This window comes from Astyanax mexicanus, chromosome 9, assembly GCF_023375975.1.
Source record: "Astyanax mexicanus isolate ESR-SI-001 chromosome 9, AstMex3_surface, whole genome shotgun sequence".
NCBI classification, from domain to species: Eukaryota; Metazoa; Chordata; class Actinopteri; order Characiformes; family Acestrorhamphidae; genus Astyanax; species Astyanax mexicanus.
In genome coordinates, this window is record NC_064416.1 from 12,828,639 (window position 1) to 12,843,264 (window position 14,626).

Below are 14,626 nucleotides of genomic sequence, written 5' to 3' on the forward strand. Positions count from 1 at the left end.
ACTCAGTGCTGTCATATTTCCAATGCATTCATGTGAGAATATTCAAATGTTGCATTATAGTGTTCTTAGGTGGTTGCTCTGGGGTTACTAGGTGGTTGATCTTGTGTTGCTTATTGTTTGCTAGGGTTTTACTAGATGGAAGCCAGGCAGGTGAAATTTAGTGTTATTTATTTAGTGGTTGTAAGATGATTTGAATGTAGTTGGTGTACTATCCTAGGTGATTGCTTTAGTGTTTCTTAGTAGTTGCTATTCAGTTTGTATCGTATCCTCAGTGGTTACTGTGGTATCCTAGGTGGTTGGTTGGGTGTTACACATCATTCTGACATGGCAGCTTAGTCAATCCTATGAAGGAAAAAAAACGTAATAATTATGTTGCTGAACAGAAACATTGTGTCTAAGCAAAAAAGCTATATACAAGCAAGAATCAACATATATAAAGATTTTCAACCACTATTGTATTAAAATTTTTCAGATCAGACCTGAATAATATACATAATCTATATTGTTTTACTGTTGTGTATCGTTACACCCCTACCCAATTCTGTAAAACACAGTGGATCATTTAACGCAGTGGTACACCCATAGACAGTTAGCTACTCCAAAGGACCTGTTCAATAGCCACAGGTTGAATCCCGCCCATACATCATTAATGACAGCTTTTAGTCAGCAACAGCTCTATAATTACTCCATCCAGCAGCCTGGCAAATGCCACCTCTCCACCTCCACCTCCTCCACCTTCTCTGACTGGCTTTGTCCTTACACTGTTAAAAGCCTTCCTCAGAAATGTCAGCTGCTAATGGCCTTCCCCAGGACAGGATGGATTTAACACATCATGTATTGTAGTAGGCTCAGTAGTAGCTAACTAGAGACCAGAGTGTGTGTGTCTGTGTGTGTGTGTCTGTGGAGGAGTGTGATGAGTGTGATGGCAGCTTGCTGTTTCAATCGCTCCACATGACTGGATTTCTAGGACGACAAGGACAAAATTCAATCAAACGCCGGTCTAAGGGCTTTTCCAGTGAATTGGGCCTCGGGGGTTTGGAGTTCAGTGGCCAGGTCTGAAGATCTCTCAGAAAGTAAACACTCCTCGTGAGAGAGATGTACGAGGACTTGAGGAGGTAAAGGCCCTGCTAGGATATTAAGAGCTCTCATCCATTTAATGAACTTCTCCATACTCGTCTAGTGTGGATGATTCTGTGTAGTGGAGTAGGCATGGTGCTGTTCATAAACCATGCGTCATCCAGGTTACCTGTCAAGAGCTTATAGCTTAATTCACTTTGCCGAAAAACAGCTTTTGGCTTTTGTTTGACTTGCTGGATAGGGTTATCAGGCTAGGGTTAGCGAAGTGAGCATAAGCACTGGTCCTTCAAGTTACATAACAAGAATGGCAATCAGTATTAATTTGTCTTCCTGATCCAATGGTAATTGAATGATTATTGATGATTGTATTTGATGGAGATTGTTGGCTACCAAATGCTCTGGCAGGAACTTGGAGCTTCAGAGAAACATCTACCAGTCTTGTTTGAAACATTGGAGGTGCTTGTCCAGTGTTGTAGAGATTATCGCTGCTTAAAATGACTAAAGCATCCAGGTTGTCAAGAGTGCAAGTTACCTTAAGAGGCTCTAGGCCTTCTTGGCTTTATAACTATCTAGCCCATGCCTAGAATTAGACATGGTGCAGATAGGTTTATGTTTATCTGCTCCAGTATTTTTCTACAGGGACTAAACCTTAGACCTTAGGAGGTCCATTTAACGTGTTTGACTGAGCTGTGAGAGGCTTCAGTAGCTGTGGTGCAGCAGTGTGGGCTGGTGTGGATGGCTGTCAGGGCTGGAGAACTGACAGGCAGGAGCTGAGTGATGGGGTTAATGTGGAGTGAATGGAGCTTAGCTGTGAAAAAAAAGTGCTTCTGCTGCTGCTGCTGCTGATGCTTCTGGCTCACTCCCACCATGACAGCATTTCCTGCCAGCCCACGCCTGGGGAGACACACACTCGACACAACTGATGGTGCACACAGGCTGGAAACAATATAAAGATATAAGTGGATGCATATGCATATGGATATTTACGTACATAAGCCAGAGATCAGTGATGGAGCTGGGTTAGAGGTTGGGAGGTAGCATATGACCATGCCTTATGTTGCATGGAGTTTGCATGAAACTTCAAACACAACATAAACACAAACATATGTACTTAGGCTCACTCCCATTTCTCATTTGCACCCCTACTCTTTGTTTTTTTTGAGTGTTACCCTTCCCCTTGGACTTAATAATACATTGAAACTACTTTAAACTAAGAGAATACAATTATTATTTTATAATCATCAGTTTTCAGTTCTCTTTTGCCCAACAAGAATCAGAACCCTATCCCCCTAGGTGTAAACACACACCTGAGGGGTCGTCTGCATATTTGCACTATCCCAGCAATACCCAGAAAGCTGTAAAAGAGGTGTAAAAGAGTTAGGACTGAATGGTAAAATTGTCTGCATATCTGCATGAGAGACTTCTGAACTTTATCTTCATAAAAAAATAAGTCTTCAGACACATCACAGTGCATTTAACCAGTTATACAGGCCATATTTTGTGGTGTACTATGGTTTCCTTCGATATAACCTCCTCGTTCAAAGCATATCTTGTGGTCGACTCATGAACACAGACTTAGCAAAGTGCAGCAGATGCCTGCACATCTTTAGCTCTTTGTGAGTGTGTTGAGGAAACCTGTGCCCCTCTCCCAGCAAGAGCAGCAATGATTTCTTCCACTTTTAAGCTGTTTGCCAGATTGTTAACAGATGGAGGTGCAAGTCTTTTTGTAACCTTTTCCAGACTCATGAGCTTTAACAACTTCTCATCTCAGGACGTCAGGGTATATTGCACTCGAAGATAATAGTGGTTTCTGCCGCGATTGCAGGTCAGCGTGTAGGTTCAGTGGTTAGAGCGCTGGGTTATTGATCATAGGGCTGTGGGTTTGATAGCTGGTTCTGCTAGGTTGCCACTTTTGGGCCCTTGAGTAAGGCCCTTAACCTGCTCTGCTTGAGGGTTGCTGTAGCATGGGTGACCCCAGCTTTGACTGTGGCTTTATAAACTGGGATTCTGTTGTACTGCTCTGTTCTAAAGGTGTGTTTATACTTGTATTTGATTCTCTTGGTGTAGAACAAGCAAAGATATGCACTGTTAAATACACAATGTTGCACTTATTCATTTTTAGTGCACATTTGTTTTAAAAAGAAAAAGAAATGACTAATATTTTTTTTTGTCCAAAGAAGGACTTGTGCTAAAGCTGTATAATTTAATTTAATGTTGTCTACATCCTAACTCACATGTCTTCTCTTTATTGAGGCAACTACAAAAATGTTTTGAGATACTGGTAGTATGTGGTTTAGGACACAGCCCCAATAATCTATCACTACAGTGTCAGACATAAGAAGTTAAAGTACAGAAGTGTAGGTGGGTCTGCATTGAGTCATGTAGGGGCACGGTTCGTACTAGGTTTGGGACAAAATATTAGTATTGCAATATATCTGATCGTTTTGATTTGCTCTAGATCATTGATACATGCCGTTAAATATAAGAATATAAAACTAATTATATTTACCAAAGTTAATGCTTCATTAACCCACATGGTGGCACTATTAAATGAGTAGGGTAGTCCTTAGAATATTATTATATTAACCATAATTCTTGGTATTTGGTTATTTAGGGATATGTTATTCTGCTCAGTAACACAGATGTGTGACGTATTGTAGAGAATTGTCTTGTGTTATATGGAATATTGCAGAATTATTACCAGAATTAATTTAGAAACAAACTGAGAGTTGGAAGATGGAGGCAGTGAGACAGTGAGAGTGGGGAAGCGCTGCTGCTGCTGCTTCTTCACCATTGCTGTCAGTATCTAATGGCTGCCCAGGGCTGTCCATCTGTGCCCTGTGAGAGTGCGCCCTGCAAGTGTGTGTGTGTGTGTCTTTGCAGCCTATTTAACTACTGCTGTTCTCTGTCAAGCCCTGCTTTGCCTGTGGTCATGCCCTCACAGCCTTCCCTCCTCAGCACTCAGTTGCCTGTTTGGAATTACTCATCTACTGATACTGTACTTGGTTCTGGTTTGTGGTGTTACCCAGGTTTAAATGCACCCTGTACATAGATATTGTCAATATAATAAGACTGTGTTGCAGTAACTGCAAACCTCTTGCTCTTGCCACTGTGTTTATTAGCAGTGTTTTTATTTTTATTTTTATGAATGGTGGTGCTCCGTTCAGTACTGTTTGGATTGGATTAGTTAGGGATGATTTTTGGATGAGTTGCTTAATGCAATCAAATCGTGACACCAAAATGCTCCAAAAATCTATTAGAAAGCCTTCTTTCCTGAACATTATAAACAGTTACTCCAATAAAAACCAAAACAAAACAACAAAACATAACACTCTTAAATACTCCTGATTTTTAACGAAACAGTAAATTAACAGGTGTCCCATTACTTTAGTCTGTATAGTGTAGTTGTATTACATCTTTAGCCATAAACAGTTGCTAGATTCCCATGAGGAGAGCTTTGGGGATGTTTAAATAAAAAAAATGTGTATACACTTCTAATATTAAAACTATTTGTATAAAATTACTATTTAAAACAAAAAAACACTTTCTGCAGAGATAAGGAGTTTTTTGTATTCAAAAACTGTTTGATAGAATTGTATGTGCATTTATATATTTAAGTGGTCATTTCGCCACATGAGAACACTGTGAAATTTTGGGTGGTTCTCCTGTAGTGAGACCATGATTTGACCCCATGTTTCTGAGCAATGAACTGAAGTCTTTGTTCTTTTCCACCCTCAGAAAATGTTATTTACTGCTTAAATTTATGTGGTAAAGCTGAGTACCGAGTCAAACCACAAAGAATCTGTTTCGCTCTGAGTCAGAATAGTCAGTCAGGCTAGTAGGTGATGGAGCACCTTGATGTTATTGGGCTCTGCTGTTTTGGTAAGCTCTGTAAGTTTGCTTGTAATGACACCACTGCACTATGCTGTGGGTGTGCATATGGCAGTATCGGTTTGAGAAATGTGGTTTCCTGTGTTTGACAGCTTGCAGCAGTCTTCTGAGGCTTAAGAGCGAAGAGGAGCCTCCTGATGGATATCGTCTTGCTTTTGTTACTATCTCTCTAATCATCTGACTAAAGCTTCAAAAGACAGGAAAATAAAAATAAAGCAGTTACTGATCTTTTTTTCCTCCTTTTTTTCTTCTGTTCCCATCTCTCAGCAGGTTCCTCAATCAGCAGTGAATCATCCCCAGTCTCCTCTCCAGCCACTAACCACAGTTCTCCAGTAAGCACGCCCAAGCGGGGCCCTCTGGGTCCAGTGATAGTGCCACCTGGAGGCCACAGTGTGCCAAGCACCCCACCTGTGGTCACCATCGCCCCCACCAAAACAGTCAACGGGCTGTGGAGGAGCGAGAGCCGACCTGTTCGAGAGGTAAGATCTTGCTTACACCCCTCTAATAATTCTTGATTTACTGATAATAGAGACATAGAGATGTCGCTTTAATTCTACTTTCCTAAATCTCTTTTCTTCATATTAAAATTCTTATCTTAACAATCAAAGGACCGACCCAGCTGGCCACAAACACCGGTAGACATTTTTATCTGGTTTAATGTGGATCAAGACATTGGGCAACCAAATTTTTGTGTCCGGTCTGGAGAATGTCTAATTCCAGCTTCTATTTGATGTAGAATAGTGACGACAGCTGACATGTAAATGTTGTTTGTTCTAAGATCCATTGTCTTCTAAGTGTCATTTGCCATTTGTCATATCGATGTAATATTTCCCATCATATAGTGACCCACGTTCATCATCTTCTAAAGTTACACACATTAACTTTATCAGAACATTTTTAGATTTTAGACTAGTATTGAACATTTATCTAACATTGGTGGTTGATGTCAGTGTCCAAAATTGAACGTCCTTCTAATGTTTTATTTTGATGTTGCTGATATGGCACAAAACCCAATCAAACAAACGAAATCTTGATGTGGTTGTTTTTGCTGGATTTATGACCTGCCCCTGTCTAACATTGGAGCTTCATGTCATCCTACCCAAACTATTGGTGTTAACAGATATGTGACTTTTTTTTTTTTGGACATTAGCCTGATCTTCCTTGTTAACGAAGATTCAACAAACCAAACATTTTATTGACATCACAGTGAAATATCTGTTGCCTGCTGTGGAGTCTGCCTTGTATTGTAAACAACAACAAACACACACACAGATTAAACAGATAGACTGCTGGCCTGTAACCTGTGGCACTGAAGGATGTATGTGACATATGTGGTTGTGACGCAGCCGGTGGCACCACCCCTACCCATCCCCCCATTTAACAATGCCAGCAAGCCACAGAGCAGACCGCTTTAACGGCAGCTAACATCTGTGCCCTCTTCCCCCCATCCCCTTCTGCTTGTTTTCACCCCCACTTCCACTGTCCAGACCCCAGCAGTCAAGTGCGTCCCTTCCCCAGCCTCCTTCTCTCTCTCTCTCTCTGTGTAAGAGAGGCACACTCGCTTTGATAAGGGCTAAAGGATTATGGCAATCCTCTAATCCTTCTTATCTGCACCCACTGGCTAATGGTGGCCGCCGCTACCCAGCCACAGCTCGATACCCGGGAGACCAGCTCGCTGCTACTGACAGCCACGGCCATTGTCTGTCCCATCTCGTTTTTGGCCTTTGCCCCTCGTGACCGACTCCATTAGCCCAGTCTTCCAGAAGAGGTCAGAGAGCAGCGGGATCCCTCAGGCAGGGAGTGGACGAGGAAAGCAGTGTGAGACTGTGGTAAAATTGAGCTGAGCCAGCATCCAATGCCTGGACAGTCCTTTGGACACCAGCACCGATGTGGAAATACTTGATTCAACCAAGGCCAAACAATATATTGTTTATTTATTGTTTATTAATTATTTATTGTGGTGTTGGCTTTTTAAGAACTTACTTATACTTATATGTCCAAATTAATAAATATATATATATATTTAAAGTAATACTGGAACATTTCTATTGGCCCATCCATCAAGAAATTGACTGGACCAATGAGACTCAAAATCCAACGTCAATTTGATGTAGAATTATGATCTGTTGTCTTCCAAACGTCACATGCCAGCCTTATATTGTCATAAAATACAAAGATTTCTTTTACATTTAACGTTTGAACTTGAGGTCAAATAAGTATTGTTTTTTGATGAATATGAGCCTTTGATTTGTCCTACATTGGAACTTGATGTCAAACCAGTGTTGTTTTTTTATTGTGTGACTTTGATTGGATCTTTAATTTTCAAACAAAATTGAAAGTCTGTGCAACGTAGGAGCTTGACATTCTTGACTGATATGTGACTTTCAACCAAAATTCAGTGTTTGTCAACCCAATTTTTATTTTTAAATCAAATTCAATCTGCCCAATGTCTTCATGATGTTGTTTCACATTCTGTCAAAACAACACATTCTGTCTCAACAGCCAATTCAGTCTCAATTCTCACACTCACACACACAGACCATGGTGATGGTCATTCTCTGGAACACAAGGGGTCAGTTTAGGACAAAGGGGTCATACCGGCCTCTTGTATTTGCTCTGTATCTCTGAGGTAGGGCTGTCCCTAACGATTATTTTTTAAACGATTATTCTAACGATTATTTTTTTCGATTAGTCGACTAATCTATTCATTGAGAAACATATTTAAATAATTATTTTACGTTTTAAAGCAAACGATAAATTACTATATTTATATATAATAACAACAACAACAACAACACAAGCCTACTAAACCAAACCCCACACTTATAATCACTTACATGTACAGCACGTTGTTTAGATCTATAACGCTAAAAATGGATAAGCTCCCATACACCACAACCGTGTGTTGCACTGTTTTCTGTGACCGCTAGATTTTGTGACCACTGGCAAGTAGTTCTCAGCAGACCGGTGCACTGGCCGATTCGAAACGTGTTCGTTTCTAATGTTTACCCCGACTGGCCAAAACGGTTCAGTTTAGGGCTGAGGGTAAGGTGTAGGTATAGAAAGCTTCCGTTTTGCCAATGAACGCTCATAACCGTGAGCACTGGTCACAAAATTCCGACGGTGACAGAAAACGGTGTGACACCGCAGCGCCGACGGCGCTAGCTAAAATAACTTAAGGCAGCTAGCTTAGCTAAACACCTGAACCTATGAATAATGCTACTGTTTCTGGAAACTGCGAAATGCCATGCACAAATATAAACCAAAACTGTATAATTTCTGCCTGTGGCAGGTTTAAAACCTTTGGTAGACAGCCTTAAGTCTTTTTAAGGACACCCGCGGAGACCCTGATGTAAACGGCAACTTACTGTGTGACCCTGTTGACATAGTGCTCCTGGATGTTTGCGCTTCAAGTGCTCCTTTTGCACGTATGGCAGAGGACCACATTGTTGCCCTTTTGCGTGAAATGCTCCCAAACTTTAGATGCCCGCTGGCGTTTTTTTGTAGCTGGAGATTGCTCTCCGGAGTCCAAGCTCTCTAGAGCTTAGATTCTCTGCCCGAACCCGACATGACCCGAGGCCCGCCCGTAAATCCGACCCGGGCTCCAGAAAATAGTCCGAGATGTAGGCGTCTGTTTTTTAATTATATTTTTATTTAAAAAAAAATAACGAAAACTGAAAGTGAAACTAAACTAATTTATTTATAAGCGCTGTTTTCACTACCGCAGTTCTACAGCGGGGGTGTTGTGCCGATTCTGTCCGCGAAGCGGGAGTCAGATTCAGCAGAGAGTCGGATTCGGCACAAACGCGGCGGCACCTCGCGGTCCGCGGTGTCAGTTGTAAGCGCTCGCGCTCGCTCATTAAAACGCTCATTAAAACAGCCCGAAAACAGCCAGTTGGAATTTTTGGGCCCGATCTAACCTCTAATGCTCTCCACAGGCGCCGCCATGTTTACGACGCGCCGACGCACGTTATGCAAATCGATGTATTTTTGTAATCGATGACGTCGATTATGTCGACGCGTCGCCCCAGCCCTACTCTGAGGTTCTGGAGGTCCAAGCCACCAGGGGTGGGGTCAACCAGTCTGAGAGAGCAGTGGGGCGAGATTAGGGCAGCGTGGGTGTATCAGGCCCAGCCAAGCTCCATTCAGCTAACCCTCAACACACACACACACACACACACACCCCTCGGATGCTGAACAAAGAGTGCTCTGTCTGCTCTTCACTCTTAATCAGTGCTGAGTGAAGGGGTCACGCTATCGTTTGAGTTGGATTCCCCGCCTCCCCCAGTGAGTGTCCTCGCCCCCTCCTTAGCTGTCAATTCAATTAGTGCCTGAGCTGAGGGCTCGGACGCCTGGCCTGCCTCTCGTGGACCCTGACCCGGGGCTGTGCTTGCTTGCATAAGCACGCAGGGAGGCCCCGCCATTTACTTGCATTGAAATGCAGAGCTAGTCGTCCCAACCCCTCAGTGGCCAAGGCCTGTCCGGCGCCTAATTTACTCTGAATGGCTGCAGCGTCTGTGCCTGTGTGTGAGTTTCCAGCAGCCCCAGGTGTGCAGTGACAGCACATATGTATGTGTGTGTTTGTGTGGGTGGTTAGGTGGTTGTGGGTGGGCAAGAAGATGCAAAAGACTGTCGTGTTGTTTTGTTTTTAATGAGAGGGCGTGGTTTTGCTGCTGCAGCTTGTAATTGCTTTTTAATTGGCAATTTGAATTTATCGCTCCATCTGAGTGACGCAAATGAATACCATTCTTATGCACGGAGGATCCCCCCCTCCCCATGAAGAGGGCAAAGGACCAGGCCTTCACATAGTGTGTAGTGTGTGTATGCAGATGCTTTCTTTTTAAGTGGGGATGCTTTATTTCCCTGTGAATCCCCAGGTCAAGGAAAGGTGAGAGTTCCTGAACCCTTTTGTATGTTTTTGCAGAGAATGAGTAGCACACACAATCAACCAGAGAAAGAGCTGCTTCTGATGCCTAATTAGTAATTAGCAATATGTAAATCACTTAAGCATTTTTCACTTTTATATATATTTAAGTATAGTTAATGCATTGCTATTCAATTGTAGCATATAATGATTGCATATAATGCCTTATTTTACTGTTATTAAAAGACAATTGCTTATTATTATTACTGCATCAATGCTATAATAGCAATAGTGTATTGTTTAATTATTGCTTTGCTACTGCATTGATAATTGTTTTTGATTATTGCCATGTCAATAATATGGTAATAATTATTCATGTAGTACCATTATTGCATTGCCATTAAATAATTTTAATAATTATGAATATGTAGAAATATAATTTGTAATGTATTAATGAAGTAACAATCAAACTGTTGTAACAGTTATCGTACTGCATTGCTATTGCTTGATAATGATGTGATAAATAAGACAACAATATAGGAAAATGATGTATGGTATTGCTATAGTTATTGCATTGCTGCAATTCTTAAAATTGTTAATTTTACTGTTAATATTTATAAATAAAAAAAATTACTGCAGTGCAATAGGTGTTGCGGCAATCATATGGTATTAGTAATAATTATAATAATTATAGTGTATTGTTTAATTATTGCTTTGCTACTGCATTGATAATTGTTTTTGATTATTGGTATTAGTAATAATTAGTAATAATTATAATAATTGTATACTTTATATGATAATTATATGTACTTTAGCATGGTACAGTTATTACATCATTGCTAAGAGAATCTCCTTTATCAGCACATATCTGAGCATGCTGGTGTGCCTGGCTCCTGTGGGAGGGTAAGCGAGCACCCTGGTACAGTGGGGGTCGTGCCTCTTCCTCGGAGTCGTCTCTTGTGTTGCGCCAGTCACCGGCAGACAAAAGACACAAAGGCAGAGCAGGGCCAGGCAGCAGGCAGGCCCCAGGCTCATACACAGCACACGACTCTTTCATTTTTAATGTGGGCTGGCCCACCACACACCTGCCAGCCTTCGGAGACTCTCACACACACACACACACACACACACACACACACACACACACACACACACAAAGCAGCCTGTGAAGAGGTTCCTTAACTCAGTGCAGTATAGCTAAGTGGCCAGCAGAGGGCACAGAGGTCAGAATCTATGCAGGGGCTGAATCTGTTTATTAGACCAGAGGTCTTCAGGGTTTCCCAGATTGTGGGATCATGGACTTCTTGTTTATGACTTCCTTACTGACTGCAGCAGATCCCAGACCAGATTCTCAGACTCTGAGGACATTACAGACTACAAGTTCATGCTTTCCATAGTATTCAATACTATCTGTGATCAGTGATCTTGATCTGGTTAAGGATTAATTTAATACTGTTTTTACCAACAAAGCCAGCAATTTTAGAAAGCTGCAATGTATCGGCATGCTTAGAATACTGTAATATACATGATTTATTAAATCATAACCACTGTATGGGATATTACTTAATAATATTTGATCCTAATTTAGTTTAAAGCAGCAATCCCCAAGATGCTTTTTTTATTATAAAAAGTAGTAGTATTCCATAGTTTAGAAGGGGCAAAATATTCTTAATAATTGTGTCGGTGTCCTGCTACAACTGTCCTGTCTGAAATATTCATTCTTAACATAGTGATCTGGTAGGTTTGGGTTTAGATGAAACTGCTTTCTACATTTTGACAGTACTTCAGAAATGAACAAAATCAGTAGACATACCTCAAAAGCACAGAATTTCACGCAGTATTTCATGTACTATTTATTAGCCTGCATTAAAAGTACTCTTGGTGCAATTACACATGCTGACCAGAGGTCTCTAAATCTCCAAATCCTCAAAACGATCGTGACCTCTCTCAGGTGCTGTTTTGTGTGTATTCTGAAGTTAAAATCAGATGAAGATGAGAACGCTGACATGCATCAATCCCAGGGTCTCCACAATCTTCTGGAGCAGCTCACAGCAGACAGTCGCCTCGCGGCAGAGAGTCTCACCCAGCCATCTTAATGAGGCAAATTAAAAAGCAATCAAGACTTCCTCGCTTACTCGCTGCTAACGCTTCATGGTGGGGAGTGACTGAATCAGGGGCAAGCATGAACACATGCACAGACCCATGTGCATACACACATCAAATCATCTTACCCTGACTGTCTTATTAACAGATGTCTTTTAAAAATAGAAACGCCCGCCCTGTCAATTTCCATCATAGAAGAGGAAGAACACACAGATTGATAATCCGAGTCGGTGGCAGTGGCCTTCTTCCTGTAATGCAGAGTCCCGAACTTTGCTAATGCTGCTTTGTGACTTTCATTGAGCACTGAGCCCGGGGTGCGGCAGCTAAATGTCAGTAGCCGCACCACAAATAAAGAAAAAGCAGCATGGCTAATAGCCGGGTGTGTACCGCTTCAGTCTGCCTGATCCCTGCGGTCGATAGCTGTAGACATTGGAGGGAGAGGGGGTGATGTGGGTGTGATGGGGGATCTGTTGTTTGGAGACGAGGCTCAGGTTGTCCTGTGATTTTGACTTCTTTTGACATATCTGAAGCACTTTTCTGGCCGGCTGCACATGGAGAGGCGCCCTCCCCTCTCTCACGTTCTCTCCCCTCCCTCTTCCCCCCGCCAGCGCTTACAAAGCCATTAGTGAAGAGGGGCGCTCAGGAGAGGCGGAAGGGGGTCAAGGGGCACATGTGGGCCGCCTCGCTGCTAAGTGAAGCACGTTAAACACGTAGAAAAAAGAGAGGGGAGGGGTAGAGGAGGGCAGCCTGAAAGAGAGAAAGAGAGGAAGAGACAGGAAAGGAAGTACAAGCAGTGGAGGCATTTAATATTACATGTGAGCAGTGTTGAGTGGGGACGGGTCATTGGCTGGGACAGGAGCGCAGAGGTAATGGTGCTCTAAATGGGCTTTTCTCCAGCGTAGCCAGCTGAGCGACAGTCAAAGGTGTTTCTCCAGCACGGTGCCAGCCCCCTCTGCTGCTGAAAGAGGTTCAAGACTTGACTTTTTTTCTGCCTGTATCGCATTCCGAAGGCTGAGTTAATTAGACAGGAAGAGAAAAGAACAAGGCTGAGAATTTTAATGACCTTCTTATAATATAAAATGACAAATCAATGACTGTAGCTCTTCAAACCACAATGAAACGACAAACAGCAACCAGTCTCAACACCCTTTTAAAACCATCCAAAATGCACCAAACTTAAAACAACAGCACACAGCAATACCTCAATCATATATCATGCTATAGCTGCATTATACTGACCGATATCCACTAAAAAGTCTATACAGCTGCCTCAGCTAAGAGTTATTCAGCATTCAGGTGAAGGGCACAATATTAAGCTGAAAAAGCTGAAAGGGCACAATATTAAGACCGAGGGGCATCACCCCCCCCCCCCCCCCCCCTGTTGTGAGGACCTGACTCTCTCTCTCTGTACCTGTCAGCAGTCTCTCCAGGGTGTTGAGACAGCAGCTCTTTGCTATGTCAGCTCTCACATCGTCTGTCTCTCTTCACTGCCTCTTTATCTCTGTCTTCACTACAGCTCCACAACTTCACAACTCCTCATTCGTCCCACAGAATATTTGCCAGATATTCAGCCACGTAGATCCATATAGTCTCAATCTCTGTCTTGGGCAGTGTATAAATCTGAGTAGATGACCCTTTCTCGACGAGGTTAACTTTACAGTTGAAATGCATGTGTTTCATTCCTTTATAGTCATTCTTAAAACTGATCTGAGGGTAGCATTCCTGAAGAGCAGATTTGGTTGCCAGTCAGCCAACTCTTAACTTGCTGTGAGCTCAATCTAATCAGACAACCGTGTCATTCCCAGTATCTCCACAACAGTAACTGACTCTCCCTTTCTCTCTTTCCCTCCCCCACAGTCAGATTCAGGCTCTCGTGGGGTCAGCAGGGACCGGTTAGGGCCTGAGCCAGTTCCGGCTCAGGAGAAAGGAGGTCCCTCAGTTCCAGCCCACCTGATAGGAAACCCGTACGCATTTGGACTGCCCCCAGGATCCGTGATGCAGGACTCACGTTTTCAGCCACTGAAGTGAGTAAGACTGTCTTCACCTGTTGACCCAGTTGTCCTTTATATATCCCCTGGTTTGAATTTTTTCAGTGGTTTCATATACTAACACACATCACATAACTCTTAACATATTGTATATGATAACGTAGGCACTTATAGGCAGATGATTAGCTGAATTAGTTGTTTTTTGGGAGCTATATGACAAGATAAAATATCAAGTAGTTGCAGATTTTTAATAATTAAACTTAACGTAGACAAATATATAGATTATCACAGCAGAATATTGTAAACTGTGATTCTAACTCCACTCTCCACTTCTCTCTCTCGTTTTTTGGACCAGTCTTCCCAGGCAGATGCCTCATGCAGTGCCCCCTGCTGGTGTGCCTGAGGAATACCTACGGGGATTCCGGCCCTATGCCACAGCAGATGAGCTGCGAATGCCCTCCCTTCCACTGGGCCTGGACCCCGCAACTGCTGCAGCTGCTGCTGCGTACTACCACCCTGGATACCTGCCACACCCTTCCTTCTCCCCCTACAGGTAACTGAACATTATAAATGATAATGAGTGTACATGCATAAAATTATGTAAAATATATTTTTTTAGCTAAACATGATTCACTAAATAATATGACAATTTAAAGAACTTACTGACTGTTTTTACAGCAGATAATGAATATTTTATAGTAGT

General features: G+C 42.4%; 1 protein-coding gene across 10 annotated transcripts in view; it reads left to right on the forward strand.

The window, feature by feature from the left end:
- gse1b (Gse1 coiled-coil protein b) overlaps window positions 1–14,626 on the forward strand; it is a 332,945-nt gene that overhangs the window by 303,556 nt on the left and 14,763 nt on the right. For 9 of the 10 annotated variants that reach the window (XM_015604469.3, XM_007244000.4, XM_049483699.1 and 6 more), the window contains 3 exons: window positions 5,236–5,447; window positions 13,793–13,959; window positions 14,279–14,476. In XM_015604469.3, coding sequence (XP_015459955.3) covers window positions 5,236–5,447; window positions 13,793–13,959; window positions 14,279–14,476 — 577 coding nt within the window. The remainder of the gene's footprint in view (window positions 1–5,235; window positions 5,448–13,792; window positions 13,960–14,278; window positions 14,477–14,626) is intronic. The other variant, XM_007244001.4, reaches the window with a different exon arrangement.